At 39.1% G+C, this 20362-nt stretch overlaps 1 protein-coding gene across 2 annotated transcripts; it reads left to right on the top strand.

The window, feature by feature from the left end:
* Window positions 1-1285: 1285 nt before the first annotated feature.
* KATNBL1 (katanin regulatory subunit B1 like 1) lies at window positions 1286-19829 on the top strand. 2 transcript variants are annotated; one of them, XM_064714730.1, is made up of 10 exons: window positions 1286-1399; window positions 9265-9392; window positions 10168-10208; window positions 10576-10855; window positions 12237-12355; window positions 12543-12593; window positions 12678-12767; window positions 13319-13408; window positions 13790-13883; window positions 15375-19829. In XM_064714730.1, exons 2-10 carry the CDS (start codon window positions 9279-9281, stop codon window positions 15405-15407), a joined length of 912 nt encoding a protein of 303 aa, XP_064570800.1. In that variant the 5' UTR covers window positions 1286-1399; window positions 9265-9278; the 3' UTR covers window positions 15408-19829. The 2 variants fall into 2 exon arrangements, with proteins under 2 accessions (XP_064570800.1, XP_064570801.1); XM_064714731.1 differs by lacking the exon at window positions 1286-1399 and adding an exon at window positions 5167-5634.
* The last annotated feature ends 533 nt before the right edge of the window (window positions 19830-20362 follow it).

Raw genomic sequence — 20362 nt, 5'->3', positions numbered from 1 at the left:
TCTGCACCTGAAACTGGGGTTATGTGCTTTCCTTCCTATGGAAAAGTAGTGTCACTCTCTTTGAGGAGCCCATCAATGAAATAAGGGTACCACCTCCAGCAAAGAGCATGTCCTATGTTTGCTCCCACACAAGAGCCAGGACAGAAAGGCCCTACTGGTTATAATTAGCAAAGTTTTCAATACTTTTCCTCATAGTATCTTTCTGGATAAATTGTCCAGCACACAGCTGGATAAACACATCATGTGATGGGTGAGCAACTGGCTCCCAGGTCAGGTGCAAAGGGTTATGGTGAAGGGGGTGACACCTGACTGGTGTCACTAGTGTCACTAGTGTGGTTCTCAAGGCTTCACCCTCATCCCTGTGTTTGTCAACATCATCAATGAGCTGGGCACAGGACTGGAAGTGATACTAAACAAATTTACAGACAGTACAAATCTGGGAGGAGCTGTTGACTCCTTCAAAGGCCTGGAGGTCCTACAGAGAGACCTCAACAAATTCAGCAACTCAACAATCAGCGACCACGTGAAATTCAACAAAGGAAAGTGCTGGATTCTGCACCTGGGATGGGCAACCCTGTATGTATGGACAGACTGGGGAATGAGAGCCTGGGAAACACTGACATGGAAAGGAAGCTGGGGGTCCTGGCTGGTGGAAAGTTGAATTTAAGTCAGCAGTGCCCTGGCAGCCTGGAGGACCAGGAGTTGGACTTCGACTGGTGCCATGCAGGAGTCGGACTTGGTCATCCCTGTGCGGCCCTTCCAACTCAGCTTATTCTGTGCTTCTGTGATAATGCAGCAGAGCGTGGAGCTACCGTGGATTTCTCAGCCAGTCTGAGCATGGCACACTGCTGACCGCGGCTCGGCACTGGCGGCCGGCACACAGGCGGAGAGCGCGGGCTCCGAGCTCCATCACTGGGATCACCCGGCATTCCCGGTTCCCTCCCTGCTGTTCCATCACTGGGATCCCTCAGCATTCCCGGCTCCCTCCCGGCTGCTCCATCACTGGGATCACCCGGCATTCCCGGCTCCCTCCCTGCTGTTCCATCACTGGGATCCCTCAGCATTCCCGGCTCCCACCCGGCTGCTCCATCACTGGGATCACTCGGCATTCCTGGTTCGCTCCCGCTGCGCAGCCCCGCCCCCGAGGCCGCGCGGGCGCGCAGTGACGCAGGCAGCGCGCGGCGCGGCGGGGCGGGGCGGGGCGGGGCGTGGCGCGAGGCCGCGGCCGGCTGAGGGCGCTGCGGTGCCGCGCGGCGCGCGCGGCGGGGCGTGGCGCGGCGCGCGCGGCCCGGCGTGCACCGCGGCGGCGTTTGAATGGCGCAGGCTCCGGGCGCCGGGCCCCGGCAGTAGCGCTCCCGCCGCTCCTCCCGCCCGGCCCGGCCCCGAACATGAGCAGCGGGTGAGTGGCGCGGGGCCGGCCGCGGCCGCGGGGAGCGCAGCGGGGTCGCGCTGTGCCCCGCCGGGACTGGGCGCGGCTCCGCGGCGTCGCGCCGGGCGGGCGGCGGGGGCCGCGGGCGGTGCGCGGGCGCGGATCGCTCCGTGCCGCTGGCCGGCGGCCTCGCCCGGCGCCCTGGCCCTGCCGTGTGCGGTGCCCGCCGCCCCCGGAGAGCGGGCTGTGGCACTTGGGTTCCTCTCTGAAATGGTGCCAGCAGGCTCGGCTCGAAGCAGGCGCGTGTGGTGGCGGATACGTGCCAGGAGAGCGGGGCAGGCTCTGGTGCTGCCGAAAGGGAGGAGGACAGCAAGCTGGGTGTGAGGCCTGCTGACGGATTTAATTTCTTGGGTGTGACAGATTCCAGGGGCAAGGAGGGGGGGCCTTAAGTGCTTGAAGATCAGATCCTGCATTAATGACTTCGTTCAAAAGGCTTCAAATTATTTTTTTCAGTGTTGGGCTGGATAATTTGACATGCAGATTTAAAGTAAAGACATTTTGAATAGAGAGCTCTTTTAAGGCTAGAGAGATTAGGTGGTGATCTTGGAAATCTTTTGTTTCTGTTTTTGTAACATGCTTTGCTTTGGAGCAAGGTTAAGTCCGTTGGCTTAGAAGCAGCTTTCGTCCATCTTTTCCTGGAACATCATTTTTGCTTTTCCTGTTCTCCTGTTTTTTTTCTTCCTCTTATTCCCTGACTGTAATCAGGGAACTAATTAAAAATATGTAGTTATCCACGTTTAGTAGAATTAAAACATAACAGAAGGCAGATTTGTGCCTCTTTTGCCTTGCCGATTGGAAAGAATATGTTCTGGAACTAAAATTAGAATTGATATGAACTTCTAAACTTTGAAACTCAGAATATCATTATATTAAAAATGTTATAATTGAGGTAGTTTATATATATGTATTGGAAAGTAAATGGCATTATGCTGATATGCATGTATTCTTACGGCCATGTGTATATATATTCACTTGCCTACTTTTACTGTATGTTGTTCCTAGGGTAAGAAGCTTGACTAAGAATGAAGAAGGTTTTTTGAATGCTGTAAATAGACTACCATCAATAATAGAAGTGTATTTCAGGGTAGCATAAAAAGCCATGTGAAAGTTGTGTAATCGCAGACTGTCCTGCCATGTGGGCGTGTAGTGAGTACTTCCTTAGCCTCCACCAAGTTTGCAGCTTGAGGGGTTTGCCAGTATGTCTGTCTCTGGGTTTGATTTCAAAATTCTTGTTCCAGTTTTTTTAAAATTCTTTGGGTTGAGCAGCAAATGGTAAAAGAAATTGCTGTATTTGATATTATGGGTAGTTTCTTAAAGAGCCGTGTAAAACGTTAATGTGGAAGCTTCAATATTTTGGAAATCTATTTATTTTATAACACCTCTTAGTTATAAAACCTTTTCAAATTTATTGTCTCCAGAGTGTTCATAAGTGAAAATCAACAGGTAGAAGTATCTTTTCATTAGTGAAAGATGACTTCAGAAAGGACTTCACCACTGACAACTGCTGTTACTTTATGGCAGCTTAACAAACCTGTCAGTGGTGCCTCCAGAAGCAGAAAACTGAGTTCTTGTTTGACTTTTTTTTTTTTTGTAGAAAATGTAAATAAGGTTCAGTTATTAGACTCCCAGGCTGTCTCCACAAGGGGAGCTAATGCACACCAGGGTTCCTTCTCACTAAACTTGGAGGAGCTGTCACATGTGATTGTTTTTGGAGGTTCATTATGACAGTGGGCCACATACGAATTTCAAATGTAAGAGGAAAATGAGCTTAAATCTTAGGTATAAGCTAATTTACCATAACTAGTTGTTCAAATAGTATTTTCATTTATTGCAAATTTAGAGAAATTTCTGTAGTTTTTATCAGCACAGGAAACTTTAAACTGGAACAAATGCCCTGACAAGTGTAGTACATTAAAAAGCTGTTCTGCTGGCATATCACACTCTTTATAATGTTGCAGAAAAATTTTGCATTAACATACTCCTTAAAATCTTGAACTCCACTTCCTCTTTTTAAGAAAACTCAATTTTCAATTACTAAAAAAAAAATTTGAAAAAACCAAACTGTTTCATATGCAAAGGATGTGGAAGCCTTCTAAAAGAAAGACAAATGGATTTTGTAACATTTATTGGAGCTAAAATGAAGTTATGCCAAGCTTACAAAATCACTTCTACATCACAAGATAGTGCTAATTTATTTTTGGAAGTAAATTTGAAATAACCATCCTTGGAAGTTACTTGTGACCATTGTAGCTCTGATAATTGCCAGTGAAATGAGTTGACCATTACTGCTTCCCTGATGCATACCTGTTTGGAATGCTTTCAAAGCATGTGCTCTCCTCCTTGGGATAATGATTAATTAGGTTTTTCATCTGAGTTTAATATTGTCATCCTTGAACTTGCAGTTGGGTTACTGTGAGGTGGAGTAGAATCACAGGAATATTTACCATGGCTGGTGCACATGGAATGCTGCAGGAAGAATTGGCTGTTAAGAATTTGGACAAGGAATAGGATGGAAGAGTGTGTGTTTTAAAAGGTATTGCTGATGGCTTAAGAGATCTAACTATTTTACATTTTCCTTGCTGCCATGCAAAGTATGCCAGCCTGTGTTCTGTAAGAAAATAATTTTATGTTAATATGCACATAGATTATGTAATGTGCCCAGAAGAGTTTGTCCTTCTCAGGGGACTGTGCCCAGAACTTGGGACATGGGAGGGAGTGGCAGAGTTGTTAATACTTGCCTTCAACAGATGTGCACTTGAAAGCCTGTTAGTGCTGGCTGTCTTTGCCTAATTTTGGTATGACCTGAAGAGTTTTGTTGCATCTGGGAGAGATCAGAGATAGAAAATACCTGTAGAACCATCAGGAAAACTTTGCACAGGTAGTGTCTGTTGGCAGTGGGGACAAACCAGCTTCTTCTCAGGAGACATGGCTGCTATTACTCTAGTCCTTCTGCTTACTGAAGACTGACGAGAGTAAAAGGGGCAGAAGGGAAGATTGTTGTCTGCTGTGAGAAATCACCCAATGTATAGGGGAAATGGATGGAATTGGATTCTGTCATCCTAATGAAATCGTACATCTCTGTACAGATCTGCAGTCTGCCTTGTTAGCTTGTAAAGCAGTTTAGGATTGTACAGTGGACCAAGTCAGATCTGAAGGGGCATGCATTCTCTCCTTAGTTTAATTATAAAAACTTTGTAAAGTGAGGGAAATGTATTGGCCTCAATGAGATTGTGTAGCAGATTGTCTGATCAAATAAAACTAGCTGTGCTCATCACAAGGGAAAAGTCAGAAATTAAAGACATTAAGGTATAGATTGTTTGTAGTATCTAATGCCAGTTTAAGAACCCTCTGTATATATCCCAAAATTACAGGGGACTGTAGTGTCTAACTAGCTATCCCTAGATGATATCTGACTGCAAATAGGAAATCAAAGTTGTGAAGAGCCATGTAAAGTGCCTTTCATCCTGTAGCATTCATCTTTTTAATTGCTGGCCAGCCAGCATTTTCCTAGGTGTTACTAAGCCTTTCAAAGCTGGTTTCCTAGGATGGTGACTGAGTTTATTATAGCACTGTTAGGTTTGTGTATACCAGATTCTTCTGCTTGTGTTCTGCTCTGTTTGGACTATGTGGGTTGTGTATCTGAATTTAATCATTTTCAGTATATATATATTTTTTAATGTATTTGCGCATTCTGTCCTAGAACCCATATTAAGCATCTGGATCCACAACATCCTGTGGCAAGCTCAGGTTGATTATAATTTGCACACAGCTTAACCTTGTTTGTTTTGATCTGATCTTCACCTATTGTCTGTTGACCCCTTTTTTGTATATTGGGCAAGAGAGGGCACAATCTCTGTGCAACTTCTCCAAGCCATTCATTTTGTAGGCCTTTGTCTTATTTCCCCTGATGGCTATAAGTAGCCTCTTCCTCAGGCTGAAGAGACTGATCTAATCTGTTGTTGATTATATGGAAATATATTCCATGTATTTTTAACTTCTTTTGTCTGAGCTGTTTTCTACTTTATTCAGAAGTTTTTTTGACTTTTTAGGGTTGATTAGTTTTTTTTTAAAGAAAGTTAACTAACCCTTCTCTCAGTATTTGAAATACAGGCACAAATTCGTTCTGTACACTGTCACAATAGTGTTCTGTTTATTTTTCTATTTATTGATCCACATGGAGTGCTGAGCCGTCCAGTTGATTGAAGGTAAGCTGTCCTACATCCAGACATTGTTGTGGGTGGCAGTTACTAGCTCAGAGACTGTGATTCCAAAAGGAGCCCAGAATTTTCTCCTGCCTGCAGATACATAGGCTTTGCAAGTATTGCTTTTGCTTCTTGTACATCACAGTCCTTCTCCAGTTCTTCAGTTAGCCCTTATCTTCACACCTATGACTTTGTATTGTCAACAGTCTTCATCCTCTTTTGTGACATAATTTATTAATATATTGAACAGCATAAACCAATGCAGGTTTCCCCCAGGGATCTGGAGGTGATTTTCTGCAGTGTGGGAACTGCTTAGGCAATTTATGGCTGTTCCTGAGATACTTGTGCATGCAAGAGCTTTCCCTTTTTTTCACTTGGTTGCTTAGTTTCCTCAAGATTTAAGTGAGGGACTTGGAAATTCAAATAGACTCTATAATTTAGTTGCCCTTTATCCATGTTGTACTACCCCATATTCTTAATAAATTCCATTAATTTTGCAGAGCAGGACTTCACAGAATCATAATATAATTTGAGTTAGAACAGACCTTAAAGGTTTTCTAGTTACAGTTTCCCTGCTGTGGGAAGGAAGGGACACCTTCCACTAGGCCAGACTGCTCATAGCCCCATCTGACTTGGCCTTGAACACTTTCAGGGACAAGGCATCAACAGCTTCTCTAGGAAACGTGTTCCAGTGCCTCAGCGCCCTCTCAGTAAAGAATTTTGTCCCAATATCCAATCTAAACCTGCCCTGTTTCAGTCTGAAGCTATTGCCCCCTTTGGGCTATCACAAATGCCCTGGTAAAAAGTCCCTCCCCAGCTCTCTGTAGCCCCTTCAGGTACTGGAAGGCCTCAGTGAGGTCACCCTGGAGCCTTCTCTTCCCCCGGCTGTGTTGCCTTAGTGACAGCCAGGCTGAATCTTTCCCATTATGTTACTTGTTTGTGTCCACTAAGTCTGTTCTTGATTACATTGTTTACTAATTAGTGCAACAGGGATGTCAGTCTGGGTCTTCCTTGAGGCTCTTTAAGTATTGACTCTGTTTTCCACGTGTTTTCTTTAGGTACTTTGTCAGCTCCAAGGGAGCTAAAAACACAGCTGTTTCATTACTGCTTAAATGTTCACTGCTACTTCTGCATAATCTGAGACCCTCAACAAGTTAAACTATTGAAACCCCTTTAAACTGTTGGACAGTGAAGTCATACACGAGGATTTTACTTTGCTTCATTGAATGTTCCTTTATATCTGATAATCTCTTGACCTTTTGCATTTATTTTACCAGTCTTTAAGGAAAGAATTAATAGTTCTGTTGTTTCAATTGGGAGGCTGGGGAACAATATATTCTTATGTCAGATTTGTTGGTGTGTAAAATTCTCTTAATTTTTCTCCTGGACACATGCAGCGTTTTGTAAGGAGCTTCCTTCCATCCAGAGTCCTTTCTCTCCAGTTCAGATAGCTCCAGTTCAGGTATTTTGAGATGTTAGATGCTCTTTAGAGCCCAGTATTAAAAACAGATGTTGAATTTCCTTGGTAAGACATTTCTTTCTAGCCTTCTAATATTTTACACTTCTTTTAAGCAAAAAGTATTCTAGTTATATAGTGCTGTCATTTATTTTGGTGAGCAGATTCTTGTGTACTGCTTAGTGTGAAAGATGGGGGTAGATTGAGATCATTTGTTAAATAAGGAAAAATAAGGAGCAGTCACTGTTAGGCCTGAGGAATTGTAATTTGATAGTGTGTTATGGGAGTAATCACAAAAATTTTCCTTCAGCAACAGAGATCAGGGGGTTTTTAGCATCTGATGAGGTGGCTGTGGGTTTTTACTCTGGTGGTTGGAGATTGCCCCCCCCTAATATTTCAGTTTATTGCTTTCCCTTCAGTGTTATTCTCAAACAGTGGATAGAAGAAAAAAAAAGTCAAGACTTTTTCCAAGTCCTCTTCATCACTGACTGGAATAAAAGCATGGATTTGTTTGGATTTTAGGATTGTTCAGTTTTTCTTCAAAAGTCCAGTTGTTCAGCATATGCCTTTGTGTTGTGATCCAAGTACAAATTTTAACATACAGCCCATTTTGAGTCCAAGTAATGGTTTTAACCAGTCTGATAGGCTGAGGAAAAGGTGTTTGTTTATGTGAAGTTTTTTCTAAACTTCGGGGAAAAAATTACAGACCTGTGTGGAAGAACTAGGAAGTGTAGAGAGCTAACAAATTGATCAGTCTTCATCACTGTCTCATAGTGTGAAAAAATCAAGTTAATGAACCAGTCTTAAGCCAGACTTGCATCTGGAAGAATATTGGCCACCAGCTGTTAAAGATATTGCCCTAAATAATTCTGCCATTTGAAGTTCTTGCTGTAGTCTGAGGGCTCTGTGTTCCCATCTTACAGAGTAAGGAATTCTGTCAGTAAATATTCCATTTTTGAGAGACATCTTAAGTGAAATTCTTTAGTACTGATCCAATTCCAAAGAATTCCAGAATATTTGAAGAATTTTTTTTTCTTCCACTGTACCCTAAGAGAGGGATTTTAATGTGCCTGAATATCGCATCTGTCTTGTTTTGGCCTGCCACCTGCTTGTTTCATTTGATGGCCTTTAGCTACTGCATGGATCTTCATGGCTAATAAGCTGTTTCCCATCTGGCTTATTCAGTGCTCAGTGTCTTAGTCTTTCAAATGCCAGAGTTCTTAATGTGAGGTAAATCTGCTACATAGAGTAAAGAGAATAGGGCTGCTGCTAAAGATTGAGGGGAGAGATGGGAACACTCATGTTGAGACCACAGTTGTACCTTTTAGGGGGAAAAAGCAGTAATATTGGAGCAAATGGTTGTCTTTTAAAAGTAGCATAGGATGTCTTGCTAAAACACTTCAAGAATAGTGCCTCTATGATGATGGAGTAGTTGAACCTAGTCTCAAGCAATGGATCTTCTGGTCACTTACAAAACATGAAACATTCAAAATCACGTGTATATACAGCTGTCTCAGACTTGGTGTTGATTCTTATAAAAATACTTGCGTACTTCAAGACAAAGGACTTTAGCCATAAAATAAACTTGTGGGGTTTAGTATGAAAAATGGCCAAAGCACTGCATTGACAGAAATGGGTGGGGAGGGGGGATGTACATTTGCCAATAAACTAAGGGGAAGATCTTTCACTTTTTTTTTAAACCTTCATTATTTTGATAAAGCTTGCTTTCTTCCTAAAAAAACAAGAATCAGTTTTTTAGCTGCCTTTTGTTCTTGGAAACAAATGTGAAACCAATTTTTTTGCTCTAGGTGGCAGATGAAATTCATAGTGTGAGGAAAGAATTTCATAAATTTCCCTATTCTTTACTTGAGTTCTTGTTTGTATGGCACCCCTCAGTGCAGGTGTAGAAACTGGTGTGAAAACAGAATCTCTGCTTGGTTTCTTGGGGTGATTTTTGTTTTGTTTCCTCTTTCTTGAAAGCTAAATAGGGATTTTGAAATTCCATAGTGTTAATAATAAGGCCTCCATCCTTTAATATGCACTAAAGGATGATGTCTTGGGTTATATCTAGGATGGAAGGTCTTGGAAATAGTTGAATTCTAGTGTTGGTAGCTGTGTTTGAAGAAATCTGACAGAATGTTTTAGAAAATACAACTAAATCTTTCCCTTGAGAACAGGGATTTGAGAGATTATGGCATCTGAAGCTCACAATGTTAAAAACCAGAAAGTTTTGCTTATTGAAGGTCATCCCATTGATCTCCCCAGAAAAAGAATCTCTTCTTCCACTAAAAAGATCATGAAGGAGGTAAGCTGTTTTGTGTTGTTTGTTGGGTTGTTTTATGTCCTCTGAGAAAATTGATGATTTAAACAAGTTTATAGTTCTGAGCAGTCTAAATCTAGAAGCACAACACTACTGAACATTTGATATTTAGATGTGGAGTAGAACTTTGAATTGTTTCTATAGCAGTTTTATTATGAAAACTGTGTAATAGATCCAGGCAGCAGCTGCATAGATCAGTGCATTGTATCATCCATATGAGCAGTAGGTATTATTGATACAGTCTTACTCGTGTGCTTTTCTGCAATCTAGCCAAAAAATGTTTCAATACAGGAATTCTGTCATGAAAATTCTTTCTTGCCAAGAGAGCTGCATGTCACAAGTGAGAGGTGGAGTGGGTGAAACCCATTCATTGAAATAGATCGTTCTATAATTATACAGCTTCACCTAGCACGTTGGTAGCACGTAGATTTTCACTGGATTCTTGCTACTCAAAAGTAATTTTTGAAACTTCTTACCTGTGTTACTGACTGAAGAGTAAGACAGTGAGGTACAGAGGAAGCACTGGAGAGGCAAACTTACTGTAAGACCTCTTCAAACAGTGGTGAAGATATCAATGTCTGCTGTCTATTAAAATTTTCTATTAAAACTAATATTTTATGACCAGTGTTACCAAAAAAAGATCATAACATTCTGCTGATGGCACAATCTAAATGTTACCATTAATGCTAAGTAGTATAGATGGGAGTGTTTGACCCTTTATAGTAATACAGCTTTTTTTCTCTTATTTCCTTTCTCCCAGGGTAAGAAATCTCCAAAACAGCTGGCTTCATACACAAACAGGTAGGAGGGCTGTGCTGTGTGATATCTGAGTTTAAAGTGTGACAGAGGTAGGGAGAAAATCACAGTTGAAATTGATTACAACACTAAAGCCAACACAAAGGGATGATAGGTCTTGATTTTAAAGACTGTTCTTTGTTCTTGTGTTTTCTTCCATAACAGCGAGTCTCTGCATTACTAAAAACAGAATAATATTGGTGGCATGACTTCTAATAACCCTAGTGTCATTAGGATATGTACTGGGGGAAAAATGTTTTCAACAACCTGAAATCTGACTGCTGAATTCATAATTATATATATATATAAACATAATAATGCAATTGATTTGGTTTGGATCAACCTTCACTAAAGTAGTGCTTTATTATTGCAGAGTAACGGTTGGAAAAACGGTGGCCAGTCCCCTCTCTCTTTTCAAAGTGGTATATTGTAAAAGGAAAGTTCATTGTTATACTCCAAAGCCTTGTTACAGAAAGAAACTGTGCCCTAAATCTAGGGGCCGTGACATGGCAAATAAAGAAAATGAACTGGCTTGTGCAGGGAATCTGCCAGCAAAACTTCACAACAGTCGGACACACTTGCTGAATTCTAGCGACTCTGGCTCGTCTCAAACAGAAGGCCCCTCATCCAAATACAGTGCATTTTTTTCCGAGGTAGGTTTGAAGAAACTCCAGTTTACAAAAGTGTTTGTTGTAATTAGCTGTGAAAGTGTCTTTCTTTAGATTAATTTCTTTCAGTTCCGCAGATAGCAGGTCTTGTGATTTATTTTTGAGTCTGTCCATTTATGGTGATGCAGTTGTCAATAGTAATAGTCCTGCCACTTTTCTTATATTTGTATCAGGTCAGAAGCTCAGATCTTCCGGACTTGACTGGGTTAAAATTGTGCCAGCGTCAAAGGAAAATGTTGTTTTGACCTGCATAGGTTTCATGAACTGGCACAGGTGTCCACATGTGTGTTTATAGAAGTGTAAAAATGTTAGTATATCAATGAGAATAATCATTGGTGAGGTAGATTACGACAATTTTCAATAGCAGTATCAACTTTGTGCAAAACTAACTAAAGTGTTTGTGTGAGCTTTATTTCTTGTTGGGGTTGGTTGAGGAAACTTAGACGATGCTTGTAGGGCTTCTGAAACTGTCTAAAAGGTCAGATATTTAAATTAAATGGATTTTATGACAGTGAAGGCCATTTAAGGCCCTTAATGTTGAAGTTTGCATTTCTGTCACAATAGATTTTTGTTACTCCTTGGGGCTTGCAGGGGTTTAAGGTGAGGGATGGCAGGGAAGGTAAGATCAGAAACTGTCACCTGCCATGCTGCTGTCTTGTCACAGTGCTGTAAATGTGTGCTCCTGTGAGGGAGAGCCCTGAGAAGCTGCTGGGCTGAAGGTGCAAGTCTGCAGCACTTCTGCACTGTTAAATTTGGTGGTTTCAAGAAAAAAGCAGAATTGCTACAATAAAGAGGCTGCAGAAAGATGCATAAAGAAATGAAGATGGGAAGATTCATTTTCTGAGAAGCTAAGGAGCAGATCACTGGCCTCTGGTCACAAATGACTGTTTAACTGATTTGAGAGATGTGTGTGGCTCTGCAGTGTTCATCCCAATCCAAGGTCTAATTAATTAAAATGCCTGAACTTCATTCAGAGAACAGGCTTTTTCAGAAATGTTGGAGTTTAGAATAATACATGCAATTACTTGTGTCTAAATTGTGTCAAAATTAATAATCATCTAAGTAAAAAGTTCTCAGAGTTGGTGAGAATTATAGGTTGATGCACATGAATGCTCATTTTAATTATTAGATACCTGTCTTAGGTGATAAAGAGGTAAAAACCTTATTCTTGCAGCTTTCGTGTAAAGTAGGTGATATTCTTGTGACCCCTAAGGGAAATTTATGGGTTTAGGTCTATTCTTAGATAAATTTCTAAAACAGACTTATCAACATATAAGTAGAATATACCAGATTATATTTGAGTAGTTTATTGTTTTATCACTGGCTGCTTAACTTGTGGCAACTTTTTATATTTTTAAAAATGCAGGTTTCTCAGGACCATGAAACTATGGCTCAAGTTCTTTTCAGCAGGAATCTGAGACTGAATGTAGCTTTAACCTTTTGGAGAAGGAGAAGTATAAGTGAACTGGTAGCCTACTTAGTGAGGTAAAATAAGTCTCTTCTTTTATATCCTTAAAATGACAGCAATCTCAAATATACTGCAGTATTTGTAGCAGTTCTGTAAATGTTGTGACTTAGTTACACTGTTTAAATCATAGTGGAAGCATATGCTTCTACTACTAGTAGTAGGATCTACAGGTAACACTTCTGATTTTATTCTTACTGTTTCTAGGATACAGGATCTTGGAGTAGTAGTAGACTGCCTTCCTGTGCTTACAAACAGGTACAAACAGAAAAAAGTGGGGAATTAGAACATGCTTATGACCACATAGAAGTTCAAACACTTCTGAAACATCTTGTTTTTAAGTTTACAGGAAGAAAAACCATATGTTTCAGTTGGCTGCTGTGTAGATCTTTTGCCCTTAGTGAAATCTCTGCTTAAAAGCAAATACGAAGAGTAAGTATCATCAGCTTGGGATGTTTTTGAAACATTATTACTTTTGGCTTTGCAGAGCCCTGGAAATCAATGGTTTTTAATCCTCTGACTCTTGTTCCTTCTGCCCCTTCTCCAGCTCTGCCTTTCTCAGGAAATGAGAGAGGTTCGGAGGAAATCTTCCATTCCAGAGCTTTCTCCTCTAACAAAACAGCAGTGCAGAAATTTTTTTCTGCAATGTTAGGCACTTGGGGGAGAGGACTGGCTTTGCCCTTATGCAGATTTATTTATCCTAAATATTAAAAAAGATTAGCACTGAGGTTTTAGTATGCTTTATAACATATAATCAAGGCAGAGTTTTCTTGTACTTTTTCAACAAGAACTTCAGACTACCACTTAGAAATTGCAAGTGTAAAGAATTTAAATTTACCAATTTGTCTAGATTCTTTCCTTCCAGAATAGAAAATGTTGCTTTCTTAATTGCTTACAGAGTTATCTTAATGCTTTATTTATCTGGCTTGTAGCTAATTTTCAGGGAGAGGGAAATGCATAATGTGTAAAATGTGTTGTTACAGATACGTGATAGTGGGTTTAAACTGGCTTCAGGCTGTCATTAAAAGATGGTGGTCAGAACTATCTGCACATACAGAAAAGGCAGAAGATGGGTGAGTATAGTGTTGGGAAATACTTAAATGTGTTTCTGTAGTCGATTTCATCTCAATCTGTTCTAATTTTGATCAGTAGGAGCACATCTTGCCTACAAAAGGCACACTTACAATTTTAAAGTTAAAGCTTAGAAGTATTTTAGGGATAGTTAAGTCACTGGTTTTGTTTTTCTTTTTTTTGCTACTGTTTTAATACCTGTAGGATGTAGTCATATCAGGGATTATACAAATGCTGTAGAAGTTGAATCAAAATTTTTCAGCTCTTGTGGCAATACCTATTGTATAGGCTAAGTCTATATGCAGTATTAATAATTCATTTTAATAAAAGAGACTACTGAAATATACTACCTGGGTTATAAAGTGATGTTCATTCTCTTTCAGAAACATTCATATTTTAAAACAACAGTTAAGTATTTTGTGGGAACAGGAGAATCACCTTACTCTGGTTCCAGGATATACTGGTAATATAGCTAAGGTAAGTTCTGGTTCCAGTTCTGGTTGTGTTGAGTAGTAAACATGATTGTATCACTTCTGGTATTCCTCCTGTTTTACTTATGCTAAACTGTGGTTGGACAGAAACACGTTTACTTTAGTTACTGCTAATGCTCAAGTGTATTGCATGGTTTTTACAGAAATTTGGAGTTATTTCCCTATGATAGTTCTGTGAATTAAAATGGTAATTATGCTTAAGCATCTCCTTAATAACAAAGTATCCAATAGTAATGAGCCTTAAAATGATATGAAAAAGGGCTCAGTTGAGTGGGTAGACTGTGGAAGGGACAGATGTTTTCTCTTAGATCTGTTGTAGCCATTGTAGTAAGTGTAATTGAGAATCTTAGCCTGGGAACATCATTGGCATTTGCACATCAGGTGCAGGAGCAAGTGACAACATACTAAATTCTAAAGCTTATTGCTGACCTAATGCTTAGAAAATGGTGAGTTTCTGGTGGGCAGAAGAGCCTGTCTGAGACACATCCCTGCTTGCATTTTTCATTAGGTTGTGGTATCAGTTACATAATGAGGGTGTCTGGTAGATCCATACTTTTCTGTTTGTGCTCATCTCTATATACATGGCTTTCTGAGACTGGGCACCAAAAGTTAGACTAGATAGAAACATCTCCAGGTGGAGGGACCTGGTGAAGGTGGACCGTGAGAAAGGAGTTACAGCAAACAGTTGATTGTGTGCAAGATTTGAGTGAACTTGAAAAGAACTTAAAAATTGCATCTTTTACTTATATCTGAAGGAGTTTTGGTGAATCTATATTTCTGTGCTACAGAATTGATCACTTTGATGTGTCAAACAAGTAAACTCTTTTTTCTGGGACTGCTGTGAACCTGCGACTTCAGTTTTGATGTCCCTACAAGGATAGTTATAAAATCCTTGCAGCATTTCAGTCAACAGGGATGCAGAAGAACTGAGTTCTATCTCCCAACGTGGTTGAGCTATGAGAGCATGTTATGTGGACTGCCTAGTTCTTTTGCTGGATCAGAATAGCAGCTATAGGTGGTGTCAGTTTGTTTCTCTGGAGTTCAGGTTCCCTTTATGTTCATTTGCTGTCTTACTGTATCAGGATAGATTGTGACCAAAGTCACCTGAGCAAGTCAGAGCAAAAGTAGTCCAAGAATGTTGGAGGGGTTGGGTGAAGGAATGTCATACATAACATGTTTTAACTATGTGATCATATGATGAGGATGAGCTTTCCTGCTCATGCAGGGAGCAGAGGAATAACAGATGAAACTGATAGCTTTGAAAACTAATCCTACTCTTCTGGCAGGCTTTTTAGTACCTGAAGAAATGTCATTGTAAACATTAATTGAAAGTAATCATGATGATAACTGGTTCTGAAATTTGGGCAAATATAATTATTCGTGTGTTATGGTCCTGAGGTTGCCCTGCTTCAGACAAAGAGTTGATGTTGGAGCTATAAGTAAAGTGACAAACACTTTCTCCTTTTTTTCCTTCTAGGATGTAAATGCTTATTTATTGCAGCTACACTGACATGATGGGGAAACAGTGTGCTTATGTGGTGAAACAGTCCCTAAAGTATCCCTGAAATATGTGCTGAAAGCCTTTGAGAAATACTGGCAGAAGAGAACTGAACTGTCAAGCTGTTTAATGAAACCACTAACAAAACTCTAACAATCTACTTCACATTGAAGTGGAAAAATGTCTAGTAGGAGCAACTTTTACTTCAATGAGGTGAAAGTGCACTATGAAAACTGTATGCCTTTGCTGCATTTGGGATTTGCTCAGTTCCTAGGTATTCCTTTAAATGCTACTGTACCTTACAACATCATCCATAAAAGAAGATGAACTATACTGTCATGAAGACAAGACAGCAGAACCAGTTATAAGGAACCAACAAAAACAATCAGCATTAAGAGCTTTTAAATGTCTCTTTCACAAGAGAACTCCAAAATGCACAACTATCTTCCAATTACATAAACTACAAAAAACTTTGGGCTATTCAGTTACTTGTATGTTTTAATCAAATTATTAAAGACAGTTTTTGTTTGCACTATTGAGAAACTATACAGCAAAGATGCCTTAATTACTAGTGTTTCAAGAAGCCAATGTATTAAGATGCAAATAGCTATTATGTTCAGATTGTGATGAAAAACTACAAAAATCAGGGTTTCACATTGTGTAGTTAATGAAACATTGCACATATACCAAGATTCATGTATGAAAAATATTATAAATACCTGAAGTTAAGCTTGGGTAAACAGTTATTGCAAATGTCAGCAGAATGGTGAATTTATGTCTAACAAATGTTTTTATATTGTATGTGGATTTCTAACACAGTAATCTTGTTCTGTATCATTCAAACTACATGCAAATAAGTAAATATATTAAATATATCTATTGTTTTTTCTTTTCAAGTTAAAAAAATCAATTTCTAGAATAATCTCTTCCACAGTACTTTTTATCATAGATATTTATGTCTCTTGTTTGAAATGTTTACAGCCAGGTGAGGCCATGTTATTCAAATCACACCCTTTTTATACTACCTCCTTTAAGAAACTGACAAAGAGCTTTTGCAAAATTGATCAAGTTCTAACCTGATCAATGATGGCAAAGTCATACCAACAACAGCATTGAGGATACAGCTATAAACTTTTACTGTCATATTGATATGCTGTTCTATTTTAATTTAAAAGCTATATCTTAATAGCTCTGAGGGAGTCCTAATCTTAGGCTTGCTGTTGCCTTTTTTAATTTTGTGATTAGAAAGTATGCTTTTTCAATTAAAACTTACAAAGTGCCAGCTCTTCACTTAAAAGTATACATGCACAGCATGTATGACCAAATAGACTACTTCCTTAAAAATAAGTACTTGCAAGGGTTGTTTTCATACCTAGCATTAAGCATGTGCACTTTTATTGACATGCAGGAGAAAAGTCTTTTGATAGCCACAAGTGGTTTTTGCTTTACGGATTAATTAATTTTAAACTCCTGTAGTGGTCAATAAGTTCAGGCCTCCTGTTGCTTACTATTGTATTAGTTTATGTATCATTGTTGCTGACTTCTGAAGGCCAGCTAGAAATCTGAGAACTTGGTGCTTTTAGTTGTTTGACTGTTCTGTAAACCACCAAAGGTTTTGCATTTCCTAGGGCAGTCAGTTACAAAGAGTTTCTGGGGCATCCCAAAACTGCAGACTTTGTGGGACAATTTGGAGACATACACATAGCCAGTCTTTTTGCTTGAATTGTTTTCCATCATATGTCATGCTAAAAGAGTTTTGAGATAGGACTTTTCAAATGTTCTTACTATCAATTAAATATCTAAAGGAACTATAGTATGCCAACATTCTTGTATTACTTTACTGTACCATTGAACACTTAAGTGTAAAAGTAACCAAGTCTGGTTTCATCATTTGGGTGGCAGTTGCTGAAACTCTTAGATTAGTCCTCAAGGAGATTACTGTTTATGGAAACTCAGATTTTTTTTTTTTTTTTTTTTTTTTTAATAGACAAAGTAACTCATGGCCATTTATTTCTGATAATATAGGAAAGAATAGTTGTAATTGATTAAAGGGATACTCTAGTGTTTAAAAATCTAGCTTGAATGTAGATTTAGGTACGTAGGCTCATAATGAATTCTGTGTGTGGCCATAGAGTTAACAAATCCTAGCTGTGGATAGTGCTTTTGTTTTAGAGGCAAGGTAAGATTGATTTGAGGATCATTTCTGAGGAATACCTAATAAAATAATGCATTCTTTTTAACTGCCAAAAGTTGTATTTTGACAGCATCAATAATACAGTATTAAACATTGTCATTAGTATCTGTGCCTTATTTTAAATGAATTTTTTACTGTTTTCAGGCAGCTACTAGACTGTAAGAACAGGGTTCAGGTGTCTGTATTATGAAATTAATTTTTCCATTGTGTTCTTTATTCATTGAAACTATTCACACTAATATTCAGGCTCAGCTTCTTGCATTCTCTTTAGCTCTCAAATGGCTAGGAATCAGTTTTACTGTTACAGAATGTGCATGTATAATATCTGGTCAAAGTTGGAATGACAGCTGTGTAACACCACTAAATTCATATAGTTGTCTCAGTGAATCTAAGAATTAAATTTATAAGCTATCCCGTGCATAAATTACAATCTTTGTGATACTTTCTAAAAATGCTATTTCTAGGATGTGTTAGAAGATCCAGACAGAATTAATCCTTTTCCTGTGTGTTCTTGTGATGCAGAAGCACGTATGTGTACTGAGGATGAAGGATGCCTCCACAAAGCTGTTCTTCATATTATACCCCTTGATGTGAAACCGATGTCTTTGAAAAACAGTTGTCTTTTGCCTCAGTGTTCCCTGAGAGTACTTGAGGCTGTTTTGCTGAAGGAGTACTTTTAAGTGTGACCCAGGATTTGCCCATCCTCTAAACTGAAATTGAAGAATCCTTCTGGCAAACTGTCTCTTTCTGCAGGGCTGAAAAAAGTCTAATATTTTGTAAATGGAAGTGGCCAAGTTGAGGTATTGCTGATAGCTTGCTGAAGAGTAGAAAAAGCTATGCCATTAATTAGCTGGGTATGAAGAAGTTAGCATGTCTTAATGATTATGTATGTCTCTGTTTTGAAGGAACTATACCTATTTCTCAGGAAAGAGTCCTCTACTCTTGTATCACACAGGTACTGCAGTTCTACACTCCTTAATAATGCTTACAGATTGTTGCTGGTATTAAAAAAAAAATAGCAGCAGCCTTCCAAGAGCTTACCCTCCACAGTCAGATATAAATAATTTTTTTTCCCTCCTGTAGGTTGCTTTATCAGAGGCTGCAATTTTAACACTTGAGGTGCAGGAGGGATGGGAGAGTAGGAAAGGACAAGGTACACATGCCCTGTGCTGAGTGACATCAGCCCCACTGTGTTATAAAACAGGCTGTATTTTCATTTTCTGGCATCTGAAGTAGGCAAGTTTGGCATTAAACATCTTTATGCATTTAGCATTGAAGAGATAAAGGTTTTGAAGATGGATGCTACAGTGCTAATTTGTGATTTTTGAGGTTTTTTTTCTTAAAGGAGTGGACATTGTTAGTGTGGAAACTTGAAAGTATCTTATGTGAAGCTTACATTTTAGACTAGCAAGTGGTTGCTTTTGCCAGTTCATCTTGCCAGATCTTCCAGTTCTACAGAAGACTGAATGTCTGTCTTCATGTGGAGATTTGCAGCTATTTTTGTGCCTAGTTTTCTGGTGCAAAGTGAAACTGGTGGTTCATAGTCAACTATTTCAGAATACAAAACCATGCAAATTATGGTATTGGTGTGAAGTTATTCCAGCTTTGCACAATGCAAATGCTAAAGTTCATGAAAGCATTCGATTCTCTTGAGAGGAGATTTCTATTGAGCTGATGTTGCATTAGTGAAGGAAAAAAAATGAAGCAGTTTTTAATAGCCTTGGTAAAAGCCAGACAGTGTAGTCTAATTTTTGCCTTCAGTCTGCCATCCTACACATAGTAATCATTGTAGGCTACAGATAAAGATTCACAGAGAAAATAGATTGAGCATGCTTGTGTTGTTAGTGCTTGTGTTATCCTTCCTTAAACAATTAATGTTTATTCTATGAGTTAAATAACTTGTTTTATGTCTCAGAATGAAACTAAATGCAACTATTTTTCTCCCTCTTTCCACATACATTCTTTAGGACTTAATGATGTTATTTATTGCTCATCTACTTTAAACATACTAAGAGTGTGTCTTGTTAGAAGTGAGGAGATGAAGATGAGAATTCTAGACAAAACACAGGGCTAGCTATTTAACATGATTCAGTTTGAAGCAACTGTGAAGAATTTCCATCTTGAAAACTTTTCACACAAATTTTGTTAATACCTATGAATTGAAGTGTGCATTCACAGCTCTACGTTTGACTTTTAACTTGGTTGGAAAAAATAAAGTGCTTTCATTCTAAATAACTGTAGCTGCAGTATTGTTTCTGTTCTTGTTTTTTTGCATTGAGTACTAAGCTGGACTCAGATACTAACCTGCCATAAGGGAGGCAGGAGGTGTAGGTAGCACTGTCCCTTAAAGGGATAAAATGGAAATATCCACCTAGTCTTCAACTATTGCAGACCTAGAATATTTTTGTTTCTGTACTGACAGGAGTTTTGTAGTATATCTGTATAGATTGTGGCTTCTGATCATTGCTGTAAAATGAGATCTGTTTTCAGCTTGAATGTGTTCCATAGTGGTTGTGATTCATAGGGATCACTGCTTCAAATCAGGCAGTCATTACTTTGAGTGCTGTAGTGTAGATGAGCAACTGAATGTTGGGGTATCAAACGTGTTCTTTGCTGTAACAAACACACATTTATCTTTCCCACCTTTTTATTCTCCCCTTATTCTTTCAAGTGATTAGAACCATTTGAATCCCTTTTGGAAAGTGATAGATGCCAAAATGTGATCAAATGCTTTACAAACATGCTTCTGACTTCTTTTAATACCATTCTGTGA

The sequence above is a fragment of the Zonotrichia leucophrys genome, chromosome 5, assembly GCF_028769735.1.
Source record: "Zonotrichia leucophrys gambelii isolate GWCS_2022_RI chromosome 5, RI_Zleu_2.0, whole genome shotgun sequence".
NCBI classification, from domain to species: Eukaryota; Metazoa; Chordata; class Aves; order Passeriformes; family Passerellidae; genus Zonotrichia; species Zonotrichia leucophrys.
This window is presented reverse-complemented; position numbering and strand designations above follow the sequence as displayed.